Source organism: Enhydra lutris, unplaced genomic scaffold (genome assembly GCF_002288905.1).
Source record: "Enhydra lutris kenyoni isolate GAN:26980312 unplaced genomic scaffold, ASM228890v2 scaffoldscaffold82, whole genome shotgun sequence".
In the NCBI taxonomy this organism is placed as follows: domain Eukaryota; kingdom Metazoa; phylum Chordata; class Mammalia; order Carnivora; family Mustelidae; genus Enhydra; species Enhydra lutris.
In genome coordinates this window covers 5,853,794-5,874,024 of record NW_019154166.1, presented here as the reverse complement: position 1 = coordinate 5,874,024, position 20,231 = coordinate 5,853,794, and the positions used below count along the sequence as shown (strand labels likewise).

General features: G+C 40.8%; 1 protein-coding gene across 3 annotated transcripts in view; it reads right to left on the bottom strand.

Annotated features, from left to right (window-relative positions):
- The window catches only part of LOC111161210 (mitogen-activated protein kinase kinase 4), a 137,344-nt gene that overhangs the window by 35,378 nt on the left and 81,735 nt on the right, over positions 1–20,231 (bottom strand). For 2 of the 3 annotated variants that reach the window (XM_022524791.1, XM_022524789.1), the window contains 4 exons: positions 19,398–19,517; positions 6,927–7,046; positions 4,508–4,559; positions 593–720 (listed from right to left, as the gene is read on the bottom strand). In XM_022524791.1, coding sequence (XP_022380499.1) covers positions 593–720; positions 4,508–4,559; positions 6,927–7,046; positions 19,398–19,517 — 420 coding nt within the window. The remainder of the gene's footprint in view (positions 1–592; positions 721–4,507; positions 4,560–6,926; positions 7,047–19,397; positions 19,518–20,231) is intronic. The other variant, XM_022524792.1, reaches the window with a different exon arrangement.

The following is a 20,231-nucleotide window of genomic DNA, read 5'->3' as shown; positions in this document are numbered from 1 at the left end:
GTAAGAGGAGCGTGACACACAACGAAGGCTGTAAGTCTGTCTCCCTGAGGTCGGCAAACGCTCAAGACCTCCACCCTTGGATCTGTCAGTGTGCTACATCCACCTCTGAGGAAGGGCCAACAATTTGCAGAACACAGCCCCAGACTCTAAGCTGTACTGAGTTCTATTAGGAACTCTGCGAATTCCAGTCTCTCATTCTTATCCAACTGGAAGAGAAGCATCCTGAGTGGCCTAGGCCACATTTTCCACGTGTGAATGGATGATGTGGGCACATGATCCATAGTATCCATGACCCTACAGTGTTATCAACAATAGTCACACGAGCACATGGGGTGTGGGAAGCATGGAGGCCTTCTGAGAACTATTCAAACACCTAGCGGACGAGTGGAATAGAGTAAGACAATGAAACAGGACTTCACTGGGATAATGTCATAGTTTCATGGAGAAGCTAGAACCTCAGTTTGTTTTTTAGGGTAGAGGAAAATGTTCTAGTACGGTGAACTGCGTGAGCAGTGGCAGAAGGTGAGCCCCCAAGGCCACAGGCTCTCTGGGCAAAGACTACCAAGTGGGAAGGTCTGGCCTTTGTACTTACTGCCATGTAAGGCCTACACCCAGCATCTCTTGTCTTGGCAATGGAGTCCACCAGCTGTCCGCTGATGCCAAAGTCACAGAGCTTAATATTTCCACTCCTGTCCAGAAGAATATTGGAAGGTTTGATATCTACGAGAGAGAGAGAGAGATCATTTCATGTAAACGTGATCAATCAGGGCGCCTGGGTGGCTCAGTGGGTTAAGCTTCTGCCTTTGGCTCAGGTCATGATCTCAGGGTCCTGGGATGGAGTCCCCCATCGGGTTCTCTGCTCAGCAGGGAGTCTGCTTCCCCCTCTCTCTCTGCCTGCCTCTCTGCCAACTTGTGATCTCTCTCTGTGTCAAATAAATTCTTAAAAAAAAAAAAAGAAGGAAAGTGATCAATCAAATGAGCTACATTCTGAAGCCATAATAAGCACAAATACCAAAAAACCTTAGACAGGTGACCGAGTCCTGAAAATACAGATAAGTGAGAAGATGAGGAAAATGAGGAAACACTGCTCTGAATGCCAAAGTTTAAAAACTTAGTATTAAAAATGCTTCACAAGAAAGGCACCTGGATGGCTCAGTTGGTTAAGCATCCCCACGCTGGGCTCCCTGCTCAGCGGGGAGCCTGCTTCTCCCTCTCCCTCTGCTGTTCCCCCTGCTTGTGCTCTCTCTCTCAAATAAATAAATAAAATCTTAAAAAAAAAAGTGCTTCACAATATATGTAGGCATTCTATAATGCTTTGTTTTCACCAAAAGACTTATATTTACTTGCTTCAAATTCACTACTTACTGGTCAAAATATGAAGAATGAATTTAATCTATCTGTAAAAATACACCAAGCTACTTCAGAGTATATCAAAGACTATCCACCTAAATGCAAACTATACAAATTATACACCCACAGTTAAGTCACAGTTGAGTCTCAGGGACGCCTGGGTGGCTCAGTCGGTTAAGCATCTGCCTTTGGCTCAGGTCATGATCCCGGGGTCCAGGGATTGAGCCCCATATCTGGTTCCCTGATCAGCAGGGAGTCTGCTTCTTCCTCTTCCTCTGCCCCTCTCCCTGGTTCATGCTCTCTCTCTCTCTCACACACTCTCTCTCTCAAATAAATAAAAGCTTTAAAAAAAAAAAAAAAAAGAGTCAAGTTTTAGCTAACTTAGGAAAGTATCCAATCCAATACATTGAAAAGGCCACAGCTTTGGGATCAGAGAAGCAAAGGTTCAAAATCTGGGTCCAAAATTTACAGTGTGACCTGGGGCAAGTGATTTAACTTTGACTCAGCAACCACAACTTCGTCAACTACAAAATGAAAATAACTGCTAATTCATAGGATTCTGGAAATTAAAGCACCTAATACAGTACCTGAACTTTATTTAAATTCAATAAATGCATCACTTAATAATTATTTCTCCTTGAGAGATTTTTTCTGACGTTAGATGACTTCATCAAGTTTCCCCTGACCAACCCTTTCCTCCAGTCATCCTTGAGATCCATTTTCACCCCTTTGGAAGTGTGTGTGCTTGCTTTCCTGCAAATTTGAGAAAGCAGAATCCCTTCCATTTGGTTCTCCAGATTTTATGGTCTTGCCAAATTGGGCTAGGTTTTTACCCCTTCTTCACTGACCATGAATTCACCCCCACTGTATACTCATCCCCTGCTGGGTCAGTCTTCCCCCTTTGCTCATGAATTCTCCATCTCTGTCTCAATGCTTCTATCCATTTCATTGGCACTGTCATGGCTCAATGAATAAAAGGATACAAATACAAGATACCAAACATCTGCTTATAACTCAGAAGGGGATCTATAAAAAATCCAGAAAAGGTCTCCTGCCATCACTGACAAGGCTGACTACGACTGCTTATCAAACATCCATCCTATCCACCCACCCCTTCCCTTCTAACGGAAGCTGCATTTGATTCTATGGAGGTCTCCCTCCTGTTCCCTGTAGCTGTAACCACACCTTCCCAAAGCGGGCCGGAGTGGTCCAAGCTTATCAGGGTCAGCTGACGCTCCCTGCCAATAACCAGTTTAGAGTAAGGGCATGAAGCAATTCTGGTGACAAGAGAAAACATTAGAGCGATGTAAGGAAGATGTCCCGGCCCCTCCGACAGCCACACAGGAAGAGGGACAGCTTCTCCAGGAGGCTGTCACGTCTACACGTGACACTGGGGAGCCGGGCACTTGCTTTGGCTGTTACCACCCAGAGGATGGAGCCAATGTATTAAGAAGGAAGGAGCCAAAAGAAGGGAGTTTGTGCCCCAGACATAATGTGCCTGGAGCCACCTATCCTTGGACTCATCAGGACAGACAGTGCATCTCCTTGACATTTAAGGCAGTTACTAGGATTTTTTTAACTCATGATCAAAAGCACTCTTAATTGTAGCAAACAAGCTAACTGATCCTAATTAATAAAAAAGACTGCTATACTGGGGCACCTGGGTGGCTCAGTTGGTTAAGTGTCTGCCTTTAGCTCAGGTCATGATCTTAAGGTCCTGGGATCAAGCCCTGTGTCGGGCTCTCTGCTCAGCCACGAGTCTGCTTCTCCCTCTGTCTGCTACTCCCCCGCTTGTGCTCCCCCTCTCTCTCTCTGACAAATAAATGAAATAAATTAAACAAAAAGGGCTGCTTTTATTTATTAATAGGGAAGCCAAAGTCATTTTTGAAGCTTTTCCCTTTCATTCAGCCACCCCTCAGGCACTGTCTTAGCGCTTCACTGTGATTGCCAAGGTCATTGTTATGACCTTGTGATCTCAGAGGTCATTGTTAAATGCACTAAAGGTGATACTACTCTTAAGTGCAAAACACAATCAAAAAGGAAGGAAAATCCCAAAATAAGAATGCAATGAACTACAAAAAAAAACAAAATAATCTTCTTTGGAACCTAACTCTACATGATCTCAGGCAAAAGAGAAAATAAGAAGTCCATCTATCTAAAATTATGTTTAACAAGCATTAAGCCAAAGCAAAATTAAGTGAAATATTCTGATGTTCAAGGGTAACTAATTTCAGTGGTCTTGAGTTAACCCCAAACTAAAATTACTTAAATAGATGCACCAATTACTGAGGTCTTAACCACCAGAAACTATGTTTCCTAAAATATAAGGCTTTCTACTTCCCCGAATATGACCTTTTACTTTCTGTCCTGTTTATTGTCAGGCTGTCTCCCACACTGCCATGTACTGTCCTGGACTTGTCTGTTACAAGTTTCTTGAGGAAAGTGAACTTAGGTGCGTCTTCAAAGCCACCAGCACTACCCGGAGTCTAGCATAGTAAAAAAGAGAGTAACTATTTAACCTATTTGCTGAATAAATTTCACAGTTCCCACTGGCTTCCGATAAATCTACGTGAAATATTTGGACCTGTGTCCAACAAGGCCAAGATCACTGTTTTCGCAAATACAAACATTTTGGAAGAATTCCAATGTACAATAACAACTAAAGCATCTCTCTTTGCAAAAATATCCTCTAAAGTAAAGAAGAAACACCTGAAAGGGACTGTAGTGTCCTTTAAACTGCTCCACGTACCATCCTCCAGACTCTGTGACTGTCCCCAGGACCACCTTTGGGCCCATTTTTATACACAGAGAAACATCATCTATCAAGTAAATGGCTAATTGTTTTCAATGAAGAGTAAGAAGAACCTTGCAGCAAAATGTATGTCAGTTTCTAAGCTCAATATACTAATAAGCTGAAATTTATAGAATCTCAAAGGAAAAAATACCCTAAATTAATAAACAAAGTTTTAGGGAAAAAATAGTAATAATAGTGTTAGGGTACATATAGTATGTTTTGCTAAAAATATAAGTATTTCAGGAAAGCTTATACAGAGACACTGTAATTTTCAATAATGTTTTTCAATTAGGGAAGAATATTAACTTTTTTTTTTAAGGAAAAATATTAATTTCCAATCCATATAAAAGAATTCATACCCACCTCTGTGAATGATTTTCAAGTTTTCTTTTAAGTGGTTTAGTGCTTTCACAGTCTGGGGAGAAAGAGCAAAGATGGGATAAGCAATTAATATTCTTTTAATCATGCAGCACAGCGTTTATGATGGATAACAGCCCTAGTAACCTTTACATTCTTTTAAGCTTAATTATTTCAATATTCTGTCTGCTTTTTATGTTAACTGAAGATCCTAAATGATTATTTTGGATCTGAAAACTTAGCTGCTCCCTGACAGCTCAACAGAACCCGGTAACTTAAAATTTTTTAGTAAGTCACTACAAAGTTGTACATTGCTTGCATCTTCAAACTTTTCAAGAATGGAAATATTTAGTACGACGGAGTCCACAGTCTGGCTCCATTATCAACTCTAATTTAAATAAGTCTTTCTAAATTTCCTCGGTTTCTCTTAATTATTCAACCACCTTTACCCAGCGCTGAGCCTTCAAAGTAATTTTGGCAAAGTCAAAGCATGTTTGCTCAACCACTACGGCAACTTACGCACAACTTACAGTATCGTTTGATCACTGCCCATGATCAGAAAATCAGGCATTTCTCCAGGAGTACAGGGAACAGGGACTTGAATTAAAATTTCCCACACTCTCAAATTAAAAGAGAACTAAAGAACGTGCCAACCATTTGCTATCAAATGGTCAAGTCTCCGCCCCATCAAGTAAGCTACTGGGTGTCAGGAATGTGGAACTCGCCATGTTTCAAGTAGCTGGGCCTGTTGTGTTCATTGGGTTATTAATCAGCAAAAAGAGAATTAACACAAAGTAATTTTAAATGTTGTGCTTAACAGAAAGGATTATCACCAAGTCTAGAAACACAGGCAGATATATAACCAATGATTTATTTGTGTATCTACATCACACAGACTGAAATAGACAATAAAATAATTTTGTCTATGTTTTCCAACTTCACGATCACCCTGTCATCACAGCAGTTAGGAGCAGGATTCTGAGATGGGGCTGCCTGGGCTTAACTCATTTACAGCCCTCAACTGTATGGCGTTCCAAGCAAATTAATGACTTAACCTCTCCAAGCTCCAGATATCTGTCATCTTTAAAAAGGGGGGTTACACTATTCACCACAGAGAGTCACTATGAGGATAAAATGTCGTAAGACCTTAGCCAGATGCAACTAAACACTCAAAAACCATTAGCTACTGTCATAATTCTACTATTGTGGCATTACAGTTACTATGAACAGTAAAAGTTCCAAGATAATACTGGGCCTGGTATACTGGGGAGAGAGACAATGAAATTGATCAATATAAAATGTTATGCATCTTACCAAGAATAAACAAGTTTCTAAAATAACTCAGCTGCTTTCTATAAAATCATAAGAAAGAGTATATGATGTTTTAGCTCATAAAATATTTAGATTTATGTACCAATTTGGCTAAATAAATTAAAATACTAACATGAATCATAAGATTATGACTTTAATTTTTGAAATTCCTATTACACATACACACACATACACACACACACACACACACACACACGCCCCTTTCACAACTAACATACAGTTCAGAAATTGTCTCTATATTTTTACATTAACTCTTAATGATCAAAAAAGATCTGCTGGCAATCAGCAGGGAAACTCTACTGGAGGTGGAGGAAAGGAAGAGGTAGAAAATTAAATCCATCAGAATTACAACTTCCTACAAAGCTCAGTTTACACACCCACTAACTATGTTACGTCATTAGCTCAGATTCTTAGGGCTTTCTAAGAATCTAACTTTACTCCATTGAAAAGAATTTTGTGAACTACCTCTGTCAACTAAAAGATTCAGAGCAGGAAAGAAAATGATCAGGAATTCACTTTGAAAACCACAAACACCCGTGTGAAAGACTACCTCTTTTCTTTCCGGGGCTCTGGCAAAAGTGAATCGGCCAAATTGGTAGCAATGCTAAGTCCTGAAATTGCTAGTCAAAACTTTCCACAGTGGACAGCTCAAATCTTAGACCGCAGGAAAGATAGTTTGTGTCTAAGAGTTTCAATGAAGGGACTGCAAGGAGAATGCTGTGATCCTGATCAACTTAGAGATAATGATGAGAACACAACCAATTTGAAAGCAGTTAGAGCAACAGGGCTAGAAAGGAACAGAAAATTTCTTTTTCTGGTTTTGTTTACAGCATAATCTACTATGGTTCATTGTGATTTTAATGAACAGAATATTATAGTTTTTATGTAGAACATATTCTGAAAACTGTTCTTATGACTTGTTGTACTAACAACCCCACAGAAGTGATTTTGTTTCTTTTCCTATTATGAATGATTTTCCAAGAAGGTCAACAACATTCTGTGAAGGACATTCAGATAGGTGCATTCAAAACTCCAGCAGCATCTTTATATAAGTATATACACAGAACAGACAATTTAAAAACCAGGTACTTACTGCTAAAGTGATTTTGCCTAAAATTTCTTCTGGAATAACATCATCTAATACACTATATACATATTTGTAAAACTTATCAAACGAGGTAGACATGAGTTCCATACAGATCCAACAGTCACCCTACAAAATAACAAATATCTGTTATTCCTTTGCATCTTAGTATTAAGTACCATGTTTCCTTTACTTAAAACAGAATACAATGAGAGAAAAAGCAATCTTCTTCTTTTTTAATCTTGCACTGGAGGTAATTTTCGGTCCCTCATTAGAGCCCTGGGCAGAACGGTCTCCTCCTCTGTAGACGCAAACCTATTTGCCTCATATCCCCGCTCTTAACTGTAAAGACAGGGATAGTCTTGCACAGAAACCTCTGTGCATTTATAAAAGTAATCAAATGTGGCCATAATTAAATACACACATAGAAAATGTGGGAAACTGTTGTCATTAACAAAGAAAGTAGATTACAGTAATCTGGACGTTCTATATAAGCTTGTAAAATAAGTCAAAAAAAAAAAAAAAAGGAAGGAAAAAAACACACAGAGCAACACCAATGCCTCACATCCTTGTATACACGCCGCCTTCTCCGCAGCTGACATTTAAAATGCAGGTCACACCAACTCCCAGCACCCCCTCACCCTGCTCTTTGCTGAAATCTTCTAATAGAAAATATAAGTTATTTGCTAATGTTTGTCCTCCATCTCCCTCGCCTAAGTGACACACTCCGCCAACGCGGGGCCTCCATAAACACTCCCCAGATGAACGAATGCTGGCTATAATTTAACTGAATCATCCAAACACTGCAGGCGGCATCCTAGTGTGTTTCAGACCAGGCAAAAGGCAACTTGACAATAAAACAAGAGAAACAGAAGTATCTATCCCCTCTGATGGAGTCATCCGACTAGAAATCTAATTAAACAAACAGTCCATAAATTCCAAAAAGAAAAAAAGAAAGAAAACTCAAAAGCACTGGATGATTTCACAAGAGGGAACGGCGCACCATTAAAGGAATTATCTAATACAACGTTCCGTGGAGAACTACATGGTTCGCGACAGGTGTGCAGAACACACAGCACACGGGCGGACACCGTGGTTCTGACTCTCCGAAAGGATGTGAACACATGAACAGGGCCACAGTGAAACTCATGAGCATAAAGACAGCTATCGGGACGATGACGGGAATGGTCTCAAACGAGTGTGCGTGTGTTACTAACTGATGGATCCGGAGGCATCCTCAGAGATGTCTGACCGCTCATCTCCTACCTGGACTGACCATGCAGGAGATGAAGGCCCGCTGAAGGACGAAGGCTTGCTGGAGCAACACTGCCGGTCATGCCGGGCTCAACACGGAGACGAGCGACAGCGCTGTGCCCTGGGGACGGACGCCAGCTGATGCACGCGTGTAGCTACGTGGCTCTACACAATGCTTACATGTAAAACATATCTGACATGGGGAACGTCTATTTTCTTCACTTAAAGTCTTTCTTCTCTTTCTATGGCTCTTTCTTTTGGGTGCTCTAGCAGACGGACGCTCATAAAAGACTAACACACTTCGCCCGTAACAAACACTTGAATTTATTCCAACCTAAAGACACCATCTTCACAGGTGTATTAGATTTTTTTTTTTATAAGAGCAAAAGGCAGCACACTTAACTCATCTACTTAGAAAAACAGTAAGGAAGGACCTTAACTCCAGGAGAATAGTGATGCGGAAAGACCACTGACATGAGGGTCTAAGAGGCCTCACTTACTATCCAGGTTCTCTCACTTACATAAGCTTGGGCCCCTTCAGTTCCTCATCTTGGAAACAGGGTTGCCCTACCTTCCTTAACAGACCGGAACAAAAATCAAATGAGTTAACATACATAAAGTACAAAATAAAGTGTCCAGTAGGTGTGAAAAATGACAGTTAAGAAAATGAGGGGGAGAAGAGGGAAGGATGGAAAAACAGGAAGGCGGCCAAGGGAGAGAGACAGAGAACAGGGGAAATAAAGGTGGGAAATAAACTGGAACTGGGGGGTAGGGAGAGCGGGGAAAAAAGCAACAATCAGCCCCAGAGAGATCTTTGTGGTTGATAAAGCACAGAACCTGATGTGACCTTCTTATTTCTTCTGGCAGTTCCTTTTGACCATAACAGAGAATAGGTAGCAGCAGCAATGACTTGCATTTAGAAAAGGGGGGGGGGGGATGGTCTGAGCTGCCTCAAAAAGCAGTGACAGCAACCCTACTTCCCTGGCCAAACACAAGATGGGACACCCACCGACTGAAATGCAAAAGCAGGAATTATCAAATATGGATTTACTGGAAAGAAAGGTGGAAATGATAAAACAGTGAACCACTAAGATCAAGTATTCCTCGAGACAAGAACCAGATAAAAACAAAGGCATGCTTATATGCCAACAGGAAGCACTCTTAAAAAGTAAACTGTTTAAAAAGACACCACTCACAATACAAAGAAAAACTATAAAGCACCTAGAAATGTATCTAACAAAGGCAGCAAAACGTTTATATGAGAATGTGTGTAAGATGTGACTAAAGTTAGAACGAGTGATCACAGAGAGGCAAAGCACGTGATGAATGCAAAGACTCGAGATCATGAAAATGTCAGATTCCCCTTAATTAGCTTAAGAACTCAAGTAGATTCTAATCAAAATTATCATGCACCTGGACAAGCTGATCCTAAAACTTATATAGGAAAGTAGAGCCAGGGCACCTGGGTGGCTTAGTCAGTGGGGCATCCGACTCTTGGATTCAGCTTAGGTCATGATCTCAGGGTCCTGGGATAGAGGCTGGCATCGGGCTGCACACTCAGTGTGGAATCTACTTGGGATTCTCTCTCTCCCGCTCCCTCTGCCACACCCCACAAGCATCCGCATGCGCTCTCGCTCAAATACATTTATTAAATATTTTTTAAAAATTAAAGTAGAGTCAAGAATAGCCAAGACAATTTTTTAAAGAAGGAAGCCTAGTCTACCAGACAAAGTCTTTTTAAAGAGCTTTCACAATAAAAGGCAGAGTATGATGCAGGGGGAGTAAAAATACAACAGAACAGATTCAAAAGTTCATGTGCACGTGGAGATTTGAAGGATGGCAGATGTAGCAAAACAAACAGTTGCAAAAGCACGAAATATGTAATGACTGTTGCTAGGACCAGAGACCTTCCAGACAGAGAAGAGTTAAATTAGGTCATTACCTCAGATCATTCACAAAAAAAAAAAAAATCCCAAATGGATTTTTTGAAAAGCAAAAGTTAAAAAAATTTTTATAAGAAAAAAAAATTTTTTTATAAGAGTTCTTCAGGACTTCAGGGTAGGAGACAAATTCCTTCTCCAAATCACACATGAAAAGGATACCTTACAAAGGGTAAGAACTGCTAACTGAACCCCATTACAATGGATATTTCTGTACGACAAAGGATACCGTACCAAAAGTTCAAAGATAAGACAAAAGTATCTATTTGGATATAAACAAAGAATTAATACCTTGAATACTAAAGCACTATGCTAAACTGATTAGGCAAAGACAAAACTTAACAGAATAAAGGCAAAGGGATATCGATTTGATTGGCAAGTCACAGAAAAGACGACCCGAACACACATGTAAAAAATTCTGTACCTGGCCAGTAATTAGGGAAATGTCATTGGAAAAGTGAGATACCACTTCAAACTCACCTGACTGCCAAAAATGAAACATATAATAATACCAAATGTTAGCAAAGAGATCTGTGTCAATAAACGTTTATGGCTTGTCCAGCAACCACCCCCTCCATGTTCCATACACAGCATCCGGCTGAAACTCCGTGTCCCCGTCTCCTGCGCAGAGAAGGCCGGCCAACAAGATGTCAACAAAGTCGGCTGTCGATTCCAAAGCAGCCTTTTGGGTTCTTCCCTCTTCCCTTCCTTTGTGTGGACATCACAGCTGAACTCCAGGAGCCAACCTGGACCCCAAGGCAAACTTCACAACGTCAACCACAAACTGTCAGCCACTGCCAGCTTTCAGGGCCGACACCTGAATACGATTCCTGATGTGGAAACCCTCACTCTCGCGGGTAGGAACAGAAGTTAGCGCAACACTGTGAGGAGGAAAAGGACGATATGCAGTTGGAAACAGTTCATACCATGTAACCTAACAACCGTATTTCTAGAGACTGGCTATACAGAATCTGCGACCTATGTCGCCAAGGAGAAATGCAAAAAGAAGGTCATTTTTATACTTTATAACTGCAAAAAATGAGAAACAACCTATATTAGGATTATTAAAGAAACATTAAAGAAGTTGTATTTAATTAGCGAATACTGCCCAGCAGTTAAGATAAACTAACCAGATCAGGGGCGCCTGGCCACACGGTTAGCAGAGCAGACAACTCTTGATCTTGGGGTCCTGTCGTGTGCCCACAGGGCCTAGAGCCTACTTTAAAACATCAACCAATAACATAAAACAAATTAATCTAATCTATATATTAACGATCTATATGTCTATGGATGAATCTTGAAAACTCTGCAGAATTAAAAATGCTATGGGGGATACATGCAGGATAATTTCATTTATGTAAACTTTAAGAATACAGAAAGCAATACTAAGCGTGATTTCAGGAAAGATACATATGTGGAAAGCCTAAAGGAAGCAGTTGAAGGAGATACTCACTTCGAGGCAGAGTTTAGATCTGTAGAGTGAAAGGGGGATTAGGATGGGGGCTTCAACTGTATCTATGATTTAAAGAGTAAATATAGCAATGTGCTCATTGGAGGTGTTGGGAACACTGTGATTCCCCTAGAAGAGTCAGCATGTTTGAAATATTACACAATTAAAGAAGAGCTATCTTAAGAAACTAGAAAAAGATGAGCAAATTAAACAAAATATACAGAAAACTGGAAGAGTGATCAGAATGAAAAACCTTTTAAACAAAAACAATACAGAAAATTAATGCAACTGAAAGCTGGCTCACTGAAAGATTGATTAAAAACCTGATAAATCTCTAGCCAGACTCACCAGGAAAAAATAGAAAAGATGCAAATTACCTATTAAATTGGCAATTAATTTGACCATTCAGAGGAAAGGGGCAAATTTCTTCAGAGAAACAAACTATCAAATTTCACTCCAAAAGAAACGTAACTTGAATAGAACTCTATCTTTGAAAGAAACTGAGTTTGTAGTTAAAAATCTCCCCACAAAGAAAACTCCAAATTCAAATGGCTTCATTGGTGAATTCTACCAAACATTTACAGAAGGAGTAATACCAATTCTGTATAAAGTCTCCCAGAAAATGCAAATGAGGGAATATTTTCCAACTCATTCTGTCCAGGCACTGATACGAAAGCCAAACAAAAACATCGTAAGTAAACTACAGCTCAGTATCTCTCAAGAACAGATATAAAACTCCCTAATAGGGGTGTCTGGCTGCCATAGTAGGTAGAGCGCACAACTCTTGAACACAGGGTCCTGAGTTCAAGCCCTACACTAGGTATGGACCCTACATAAAATAAATAAATAATTTTTAAAAAATTTTAAAGAACTTCTAAATAAAATTTTAGCACATTTAATCCAGCAATATATTAAAAAGGTAATACATCATAATCACGTGGATTGATCCCAGAAATGCAAGGTTGGTTTAACATAAGAAAAGCAGTATGTGTAACTTACAATATGAAAAAAAGAATTTCTTTAACATCATATAATCACCTTAAAGATGTGGAAGAAGACTGAGAAAAAAATCTAACATCTATTCCTGATTAAAAAAAGAAAAAAAAATCTCAGCAAATTAGAAATAGAAGGGCATTTCTTCAACCTGATAAAGAACATCTATAAAAATCCTATAGCTAACATCGTCCTTCCCGGTGAAAGCCTGAATTCTTTCTCCCTAAGATCAGAAACAAGACAAGGATGGGCACTGTCACAGTACCTGAGGACTAGAGGACCCAGGCAAGACATAAACAAATGGAACCCAAACTAAAGAGGAAGTGAACTCTCTTTACTCACAGACAACATGATAATCTACAATTTGATGGAATCTACAAAAAGCTACCAGAACTCATAAGGGAGTTTAGCAAGGTTACAGTACACAAGATTAAAAAAAAAAAAATCAATTTGTATTTCTTTATATTAGTCACAAAACACGAGGAGACAAATTTCTTTAAAATATTATTTATTAAAGCACCAAAAATATTTAAAAACTTACGGATAAATTCAACAAAAAAAGTGAAAGTCCTGTACAGTGAAAGCTATAAAATATTGCTGAGAAAGATTAAAGAAATGTTAATGAATCAAGTAAAATACGATGTTAATGAGTCATAGACTGAATGTTGTTAAAATATCGATACTCCTCCAATTACCTCCAGATTTAGCCTAAGCCCAACCCAAATCCCAGGGACTGTGTTTTGTCGAAACTGACAAGCATATTCCAAAATTCATACATAATTGGAAAAACAGGGGCACCTGGGTGACTCAGTCAGTTAAGCATCCAACTCTTAATCTCAGCTCACGGCTTGATCTCACAATTGTGAGTTCAAGTCCTGCATTAGGTATACCCGGTGTGAAAACAAAACAAAGAAAACAAAACAGAAGGAAGAGAAAAAACCTTAAAGAGCCGAAACAACTTTAAAAGGAATCAAGTTTAAAATCCAGCACTACCTGATGTTAAGACTAGCGGAAGGTCACAACAGTGTGGAACTGTTAAAAGACAGAACAAACAGGTCAATGGAAAAGACCAGACAGTCCAGAAACAGACCTACAAATGGGACAACCGACTTGTGACGGAAGTGCAAAGGATACCCACAGGACAAAAGTAAACATCAATCCATACCTTCCACCACATAAAAACTGACTCCACATGGATGATAAACATAAGTGTGATACCTGAATTTATAAAACTGCTATAAGAAAACATAAGAGAAAATCTGAGCGACTTTGAGTTAAGGAAAGATTCCTTAGCTAGAACACCAAGAACACATTTAAAAAAACAAACTAACAAATTGGCCTACAATAGCATTAAGAACCTTCATTTTCCCAAAAAAAAGGGGAAAAAATGCTGTTTAGAGTATAATGGATGGGACGCCTGGGTGGCTCAGTTGGTTAAGTGGCTGCCTTCGGCTCGGGTCATGATCCCGGCGTCCTAGGATTGAGTCCCACATTGGGCTCCTTGCTCGGCAGGGAGCCTGCTTCTCCCTCTGCCTGTGTCTGCCACTCTGTCTGCCTGTGCTCGCTCGCCCTCTCTCTCTCTCTCTCTCTGACAAATAAATAAATAAAATCTTAAAAAAAAAAGAGTATAATGGATAAGGCATAGATCAGATATCTGATAATAAACCTATATCCAGAATAGATTTTTTTTAAAAACTCTCAAGGGGCACCTGGGTGGCTCAGTCAGTTAAGTGTCTGACTCTTGGCTTTGGCTCTAGTCATGACCTCAGGGTTGTGAAATCAAACCCCACGTCGGGCCCCTTGCTGAGCACAGAGTCTACTGGAGACTCTTCCTCCCTCTCCCTCCACCCCTTTGCCCCTGTGCATGGACTGTCTCTCTCAAATAAACAAATCTTTAGGAAAATAAATAATAAAAATTAAAAAAATAAAAATTCCCAAAACTCAGGAACAAACAAAAAACCAAGTTTTTTTTAAAAAAATGGACAAAGGTTGGAAGAGGAACTTCATCAGACAAGACATATGATTGGTAAACAAGCCCACGAAAAGCTTTCAACATCACTAGCCATTTAAGAAACACAAATGTAGAGGTGCCTGCGTGGCCCAGTTGGATAAGCAGCCAACTCTTGATGTGGACTCAGGTCATGATCTTGGGGTCCTGGAATCAAGCCCCTTGTGGGGCTCCACGCGGAGCAGCAATCGTCTTCTTTCCCTCTCCCTCTACCCTGCCCCTCCCCGCCCCCACTGCTTACTATCTATCATATGAATGTACACGCTTGCTCGCTCTCAGATAAATCAACCTTGGGGCACCTGGGTGGCTCGGTCAGTTAAGGGTCTGCCTTCAGCTCAGGTCATGATCCCAGGGTCCTGGGATGAAGCCCCATGTCAGGCTCCCCTCTGAGCAGGGAGTCTGCACCCCCAACCACGGCTCATGCACGTGCACAGTTCAAATAAATAAAATCTTTAAAAAAATTTTTTTATTTTAAAAATTAAATTCCAGGGTACACCAATTACAATGGCTAAAAATTAAAAAGACCATCCCAAGTGTTGGGAAAGTGTGGAAGCAAGAGAAGTCTCATACATTACTGGTGAAGGTTGAAGACAGTACAACTACTTTGGAAAACAGTTTCACAATGTTAAACATTCACCTACCAGGTGAGGCAGCCATCCCACTCCCAGGTATGTACCTGAGAGAACTGAGAGAACACATCCGCCACAGACTTGCACACAAACACTTACAGCAGCGTTATTTGTAACGGATAACAGAACAGAGACCTCTGAAAGTCCCTCAGCCCGTGAGGGAGAAACCCAACTCCAGCATACCCCTACCACGGAGTACTGCTTCCACCGCTCAGCAGTGTAACTGCCCAAGCTGCTGACACCCGCCACATCCATCGCACAGAGTAAGGAAGAAAAAACATAGATACTGTAGGAGTCCATTTACATGAAATTCTAGAAAATGCACATTCATCTCTAGTGGCAGAAAGCAGCCCAGCGGCAGCAGAAGGGAAGTGTGTATGACTCGCAGGGCACAAGGAAACGTGTGACTGGTGGAAAGGTCCACATCCTGCTTACAGCGATAGCCCCACAGGTGTACACACTTGTTCACACACGTGAAACTGTACGCTTTAAATATGTGCATTTTGTCGTATGTTGATTTCGCCTCCATAAGGCCATGCAAGGGGGAAGGAAAGGAAAGAACATGAGCAGCATCAGGGATAGAAAGGGAGGAGGGCACTCAAGTCAGCTAATTATCAATGCCTTTCATACAATCCAACGATCTTCTATAACCAGAAGTTACTCAGAATAGCATTTCCCTCACTAGAATTTCTCCAGGCTCAAAAGATATTTGAAGTAAGGGTTTCGTGCTTTTAAATTCTGAAAATGTACATACTGAAGGACATACAGTGTTGGTAAGATAAATGGAAGGGACAGACCCTGGTGCCAGCTACAGGATAGAAGATATGTTTATGGTCAAGCTCTTTGTTTTCCTGTCCACAAAGTCTGACCAGGAGTTTAGAAACCTGCGCAGTTAGGTGTCGTAGTAATTTCTCTATATTAAATCCAAGTTGTACTTTGGGCTTTTTAACTTGAGTTCAGTTCCACTACAGAAAGAAGTGTAAAGGGCTGGACACAATGGCAAAAAACCAGCTTCCAGGCTCAGTATTAAGTATGGTTCAGTCACTGCTCTGAGGAAAGCTATGAAACCTGCAGAGGCTAGATTATCACCCAACAGAAAGACTGATCCCTAGAGAAGCGGCCAGAAGAAGAAAACGAACATCCCACAAGTCCTTGAGTGACGGCTGACTGAACCGGACCACAGACTGATGTCTTACGGGCATACAAATTACAAAGTGAAGTGTTCTGGAAGGTACCTCACAGTGACGGGCATTAAAGGCCATTTGTCCTCCTCACAGCGGTGGTTAAGTAAGAATTCCAGACTGCATATGTTCACTTCTGCTCTTTCCTTTCATAAACCCAGAATCGTGGGTTTATTATTAGAACTGAAGGTCAGGTCACCAAAAAGATCTTTTGAAGTGATCAACCTCAAAAGAAAAATGTTTCTCTAGACACTTATTAAATTTGTTTAGTATTTTTAACCTTTGTAACCACAGGAAACACACTCTGCCTGTGCATTCTTCTTTAAAGGTACACTTTTAGCTTCTAAACTCCATTTTTTTTTTTTTTTTAATTCAGAAAATTCAGAAAGGACCTATTACTTCTTGGGGCAGGGGTATGGGGGGATAGTTCAGCCTATCTGGGCATTTTATGACTTTATACAACTTAACTATATAGTTCATCAGCCTTCATCTGATCACACTCAAAAACTGTAGGAATGTTAAAAAGTAGATTATTTTTTTAAATGAAGCTGAAAGTTCCTCATCCCCAGACCACTTGTTCTGTAACAAAAGAACAGTGAGACTTTTGTCCCTGAAGTCCCATCTCCACCACTTACTGTCTGTGTGACTCCCATCGAACCTCTGCCTCCTCTCTGGAGAAGGGGGATGAGGCCCCCGAATGCCCTGAGGCTGTTACAAACAGAACATATAAGAAAACTACGGAACACCCAACAGATGTTTTTGCTTACAGCGGCCTATCTCAACTCCCTTCGACCTCCCTGAGACAGTAACACTGCGTTTTGCCCAGCTTCTCATAAGAAATGATGAGGAGATGTGACTCCAAGCTTGCTGCGTTGTTTCCAACACTTTGCAATCCTGCAGATCACTTACTCTGCCTTCTTTTCATGAAATCAGACTTCTACACTGTGTAGGCTAGGGTCATACGTCTAAATGTTGCTTAAAGGGATGATGAAACGATGCACCTGAGAAACAGGCTGCGCATCCACGCTCTACGGAGGGGAAACACAGTGACATGCAGCCCCGAAGAGCGGGGACTACAGCGCTGGAAAAGCTGGCTGAAACTCTAGAAGGGCAGAAAGTCTAGTCCAGGCCCTAAGCCACTACCGCTCTGCATAAGATCTTAAGAGTAAAACGGCCAGAGGATTTAGTGATTATAAAGACTAAACTCATGGTTTGGGGGAAGAAGGGAGGAGGAGATGGCAAGATCTCTGTGCAACACGAAGAAAGTTCCAGATGTGTGATGTTACAAACAGCACGGCATTATGGACTATTAGGTCCGGGGTTTCCTCAATACATGATTGTCTACTGTCCCAGCGCACTACAGGTACTGCAATGTTGAGGTTCACAAATTGGGTGTACCTGGTCACAGACACGAATATTTGAGTCATAAAAGTACAAGGACAGAGTAGGAAGAAACTATAGGAGTCTAGAATTAACAGTAATTAATTAGTGACTCAGCAAAGCAATGGATGCCTCCACCTACTAGAGTTACCCATTAAGAACACAGAAAAACAAATAAATAAAAATGTAGGGACTGAGCGGGGAATTCGTTGACTAACCTCAAAGGTCGTCTCCAATGACAAGGCTTCATAGATTTCTAGTCAGTGTGACAGCCAGTCCTACCTTACAACACAGTATTTTTTAAGTCAGAAACTACAACAAAACCCCCAAAGCTACATACATACACACCTTGTGATCCAGTCCCAAAAAGAAGGGAGAGGGGCTCTCACCAGCTCACAAGGACCCCACCAGCACAATCCTACCATTTTCACAATGAGAATGGTATTTTATAAAGAGCATTAAAAGTGCTTCAGGGTTCATTTAGCTGAAATCCTTCTGACCTAACTAAGTATCCCAAGTGTACAAGGACTGTCCTCACACCATAAAGTGTCTGATTCAGGCCCAGCACCAGCTCCGCCCGCTGCCCTAACTCCCTTCCCTACTTCAGGCAGTGGGACAACTGGAAATGAGGACATGGGTTTGACAGCTGGAGGCAGAAGCGATGAGCTATGTCAGGACACAGAATAACCAGAGGCCAAAGAAGACACATGACCCCAACACCATGCAGTTTCTTTTTTTTTTTTTTTTTTAATATTATTTACTTATTTATTTGAGAGACAGATAGCGAGAGGGGGGCAGGAGCAGGGAGGAGAGGGAGAAGCACACTCCCCGCTGAGCAGGGAGCCCCAAGTGGGGCTTGATCCCAGGACCCTGAGCTCATGACCTGAGCCAAAGGCAGACATTTAACCAACTGAACGACCCAGGTGCCCCAACCACGCAGTTTCTACAGAAAAATCTGGATAACAAGATTGGCTAAGAGAATGTCTACTATACTTGTGAATTTCCTCATGGGCTGTACTGAGGGAGAGTAAATGCTTACATTAAATGCAGATATAGCTGATGGCAGAAATAAATAAGTTTTTTAAAGGGTGGTGAAGGCAACACTGAGGGAGTTCAGAGCTGAGAGAGAGAGCCCAACCTATGGCAAAGGGTTAACATCCAGAAGTCAGCTCATTTGTCAGGTTCTTAAAGAACAGAAACTATGGGGCACCTGGGTGGCTCAGTGGGTTAGGCCTCTGCCTTTGGCTAGGGTCATGATCTCAGGGTCCTGGGATCGAGCCCCGCATTGGGCTCTCTGCTTGGTGGGGAGCCTGCTTCCCTCTCTCTCTCTCTGCCTACTTGTGATCTCTCTGTCAAAATAAAAAATAAATTTATTAAAAAAAAAAAAAAGAACAGAAACTATAAGAAAGGAACAGCCATAAATATGTATTTAAAAAGTACGAGATCCACCCCTTTACTAAGGAACAATGAATGCTAGAAATGAACGTGTATATTTTCATGAACTATATGCTAAAATACCGAGCAATCAGCTTATTGCTGATGTATGGCAATTAACTGGAGATCAGAATCTAAGCCGGCCATCCTCTTATTTATTCCAATTAGATATTTATTCATCAGCTAAAACCCCCAAATTATTTATTCCTACCTCTCTGAAGAGTGCACCATAAAACTGAACAATGTACGGGCAATCACTACTCCGCATTACTACATCCAAATCCATAAGAAGTTGTTTTTGTTCTTTTTCATCCACTGTTGACCGAATTCTCTGGAAAAGAATGACAAAAGATGTCACAAAAACATAAAACAACTTTAGAAACCTAAGAAAAACCACTACCACGACAAGACTGAAAAGTTCTAAGCAAACATCATAAATACTAACCAGACATAAAAATTATCACCTTCCTTAGACTTTACAAGAACAATTTTTATCACAGAAAAACAAAATAGCACTTGGAATCTTTTTTTTTTTTTTTTTTTAAACAAAATAGCACTTGGGAATTCTTTAAAGTACACAGGGCTTTTTAACCACAAGCATCCAGGGATGACGTTGGAAGTTATGTAACAAAGTTCGTAGGCAGTGAAAATTAACCCTCACATGCAAATACAAAGAAAAGCATTAGGAGCTGTACTTAAACAGTTTTCATCTGCATGATGAGCTTCACAGATACCTTGATTGTATGGCATCTAGGTATTCAAAGCAAGAACAGGCCTCCTCACTCCCTGGCAGCCTTACCCCCTAGCATCCTCATTCGTTAAGATGCAAAACGATCCAGAACAGGTCACAATGGGAGTCAGTGTAGGTGCAGCACACAGAAGACATTCCCAGCCTCCCAGACGCTACGCTGGAATTCTCCCCCTTCACCACACTGTCTGTAGGTTAAGAACAAAAAGTTCTACCTGACTCCCTACCCCCTGGGTCAGAAGAAGCGCAGTAGGAACATGTGGAAGAAAACCTACAAATGAGGAGACAGAAGGCTGT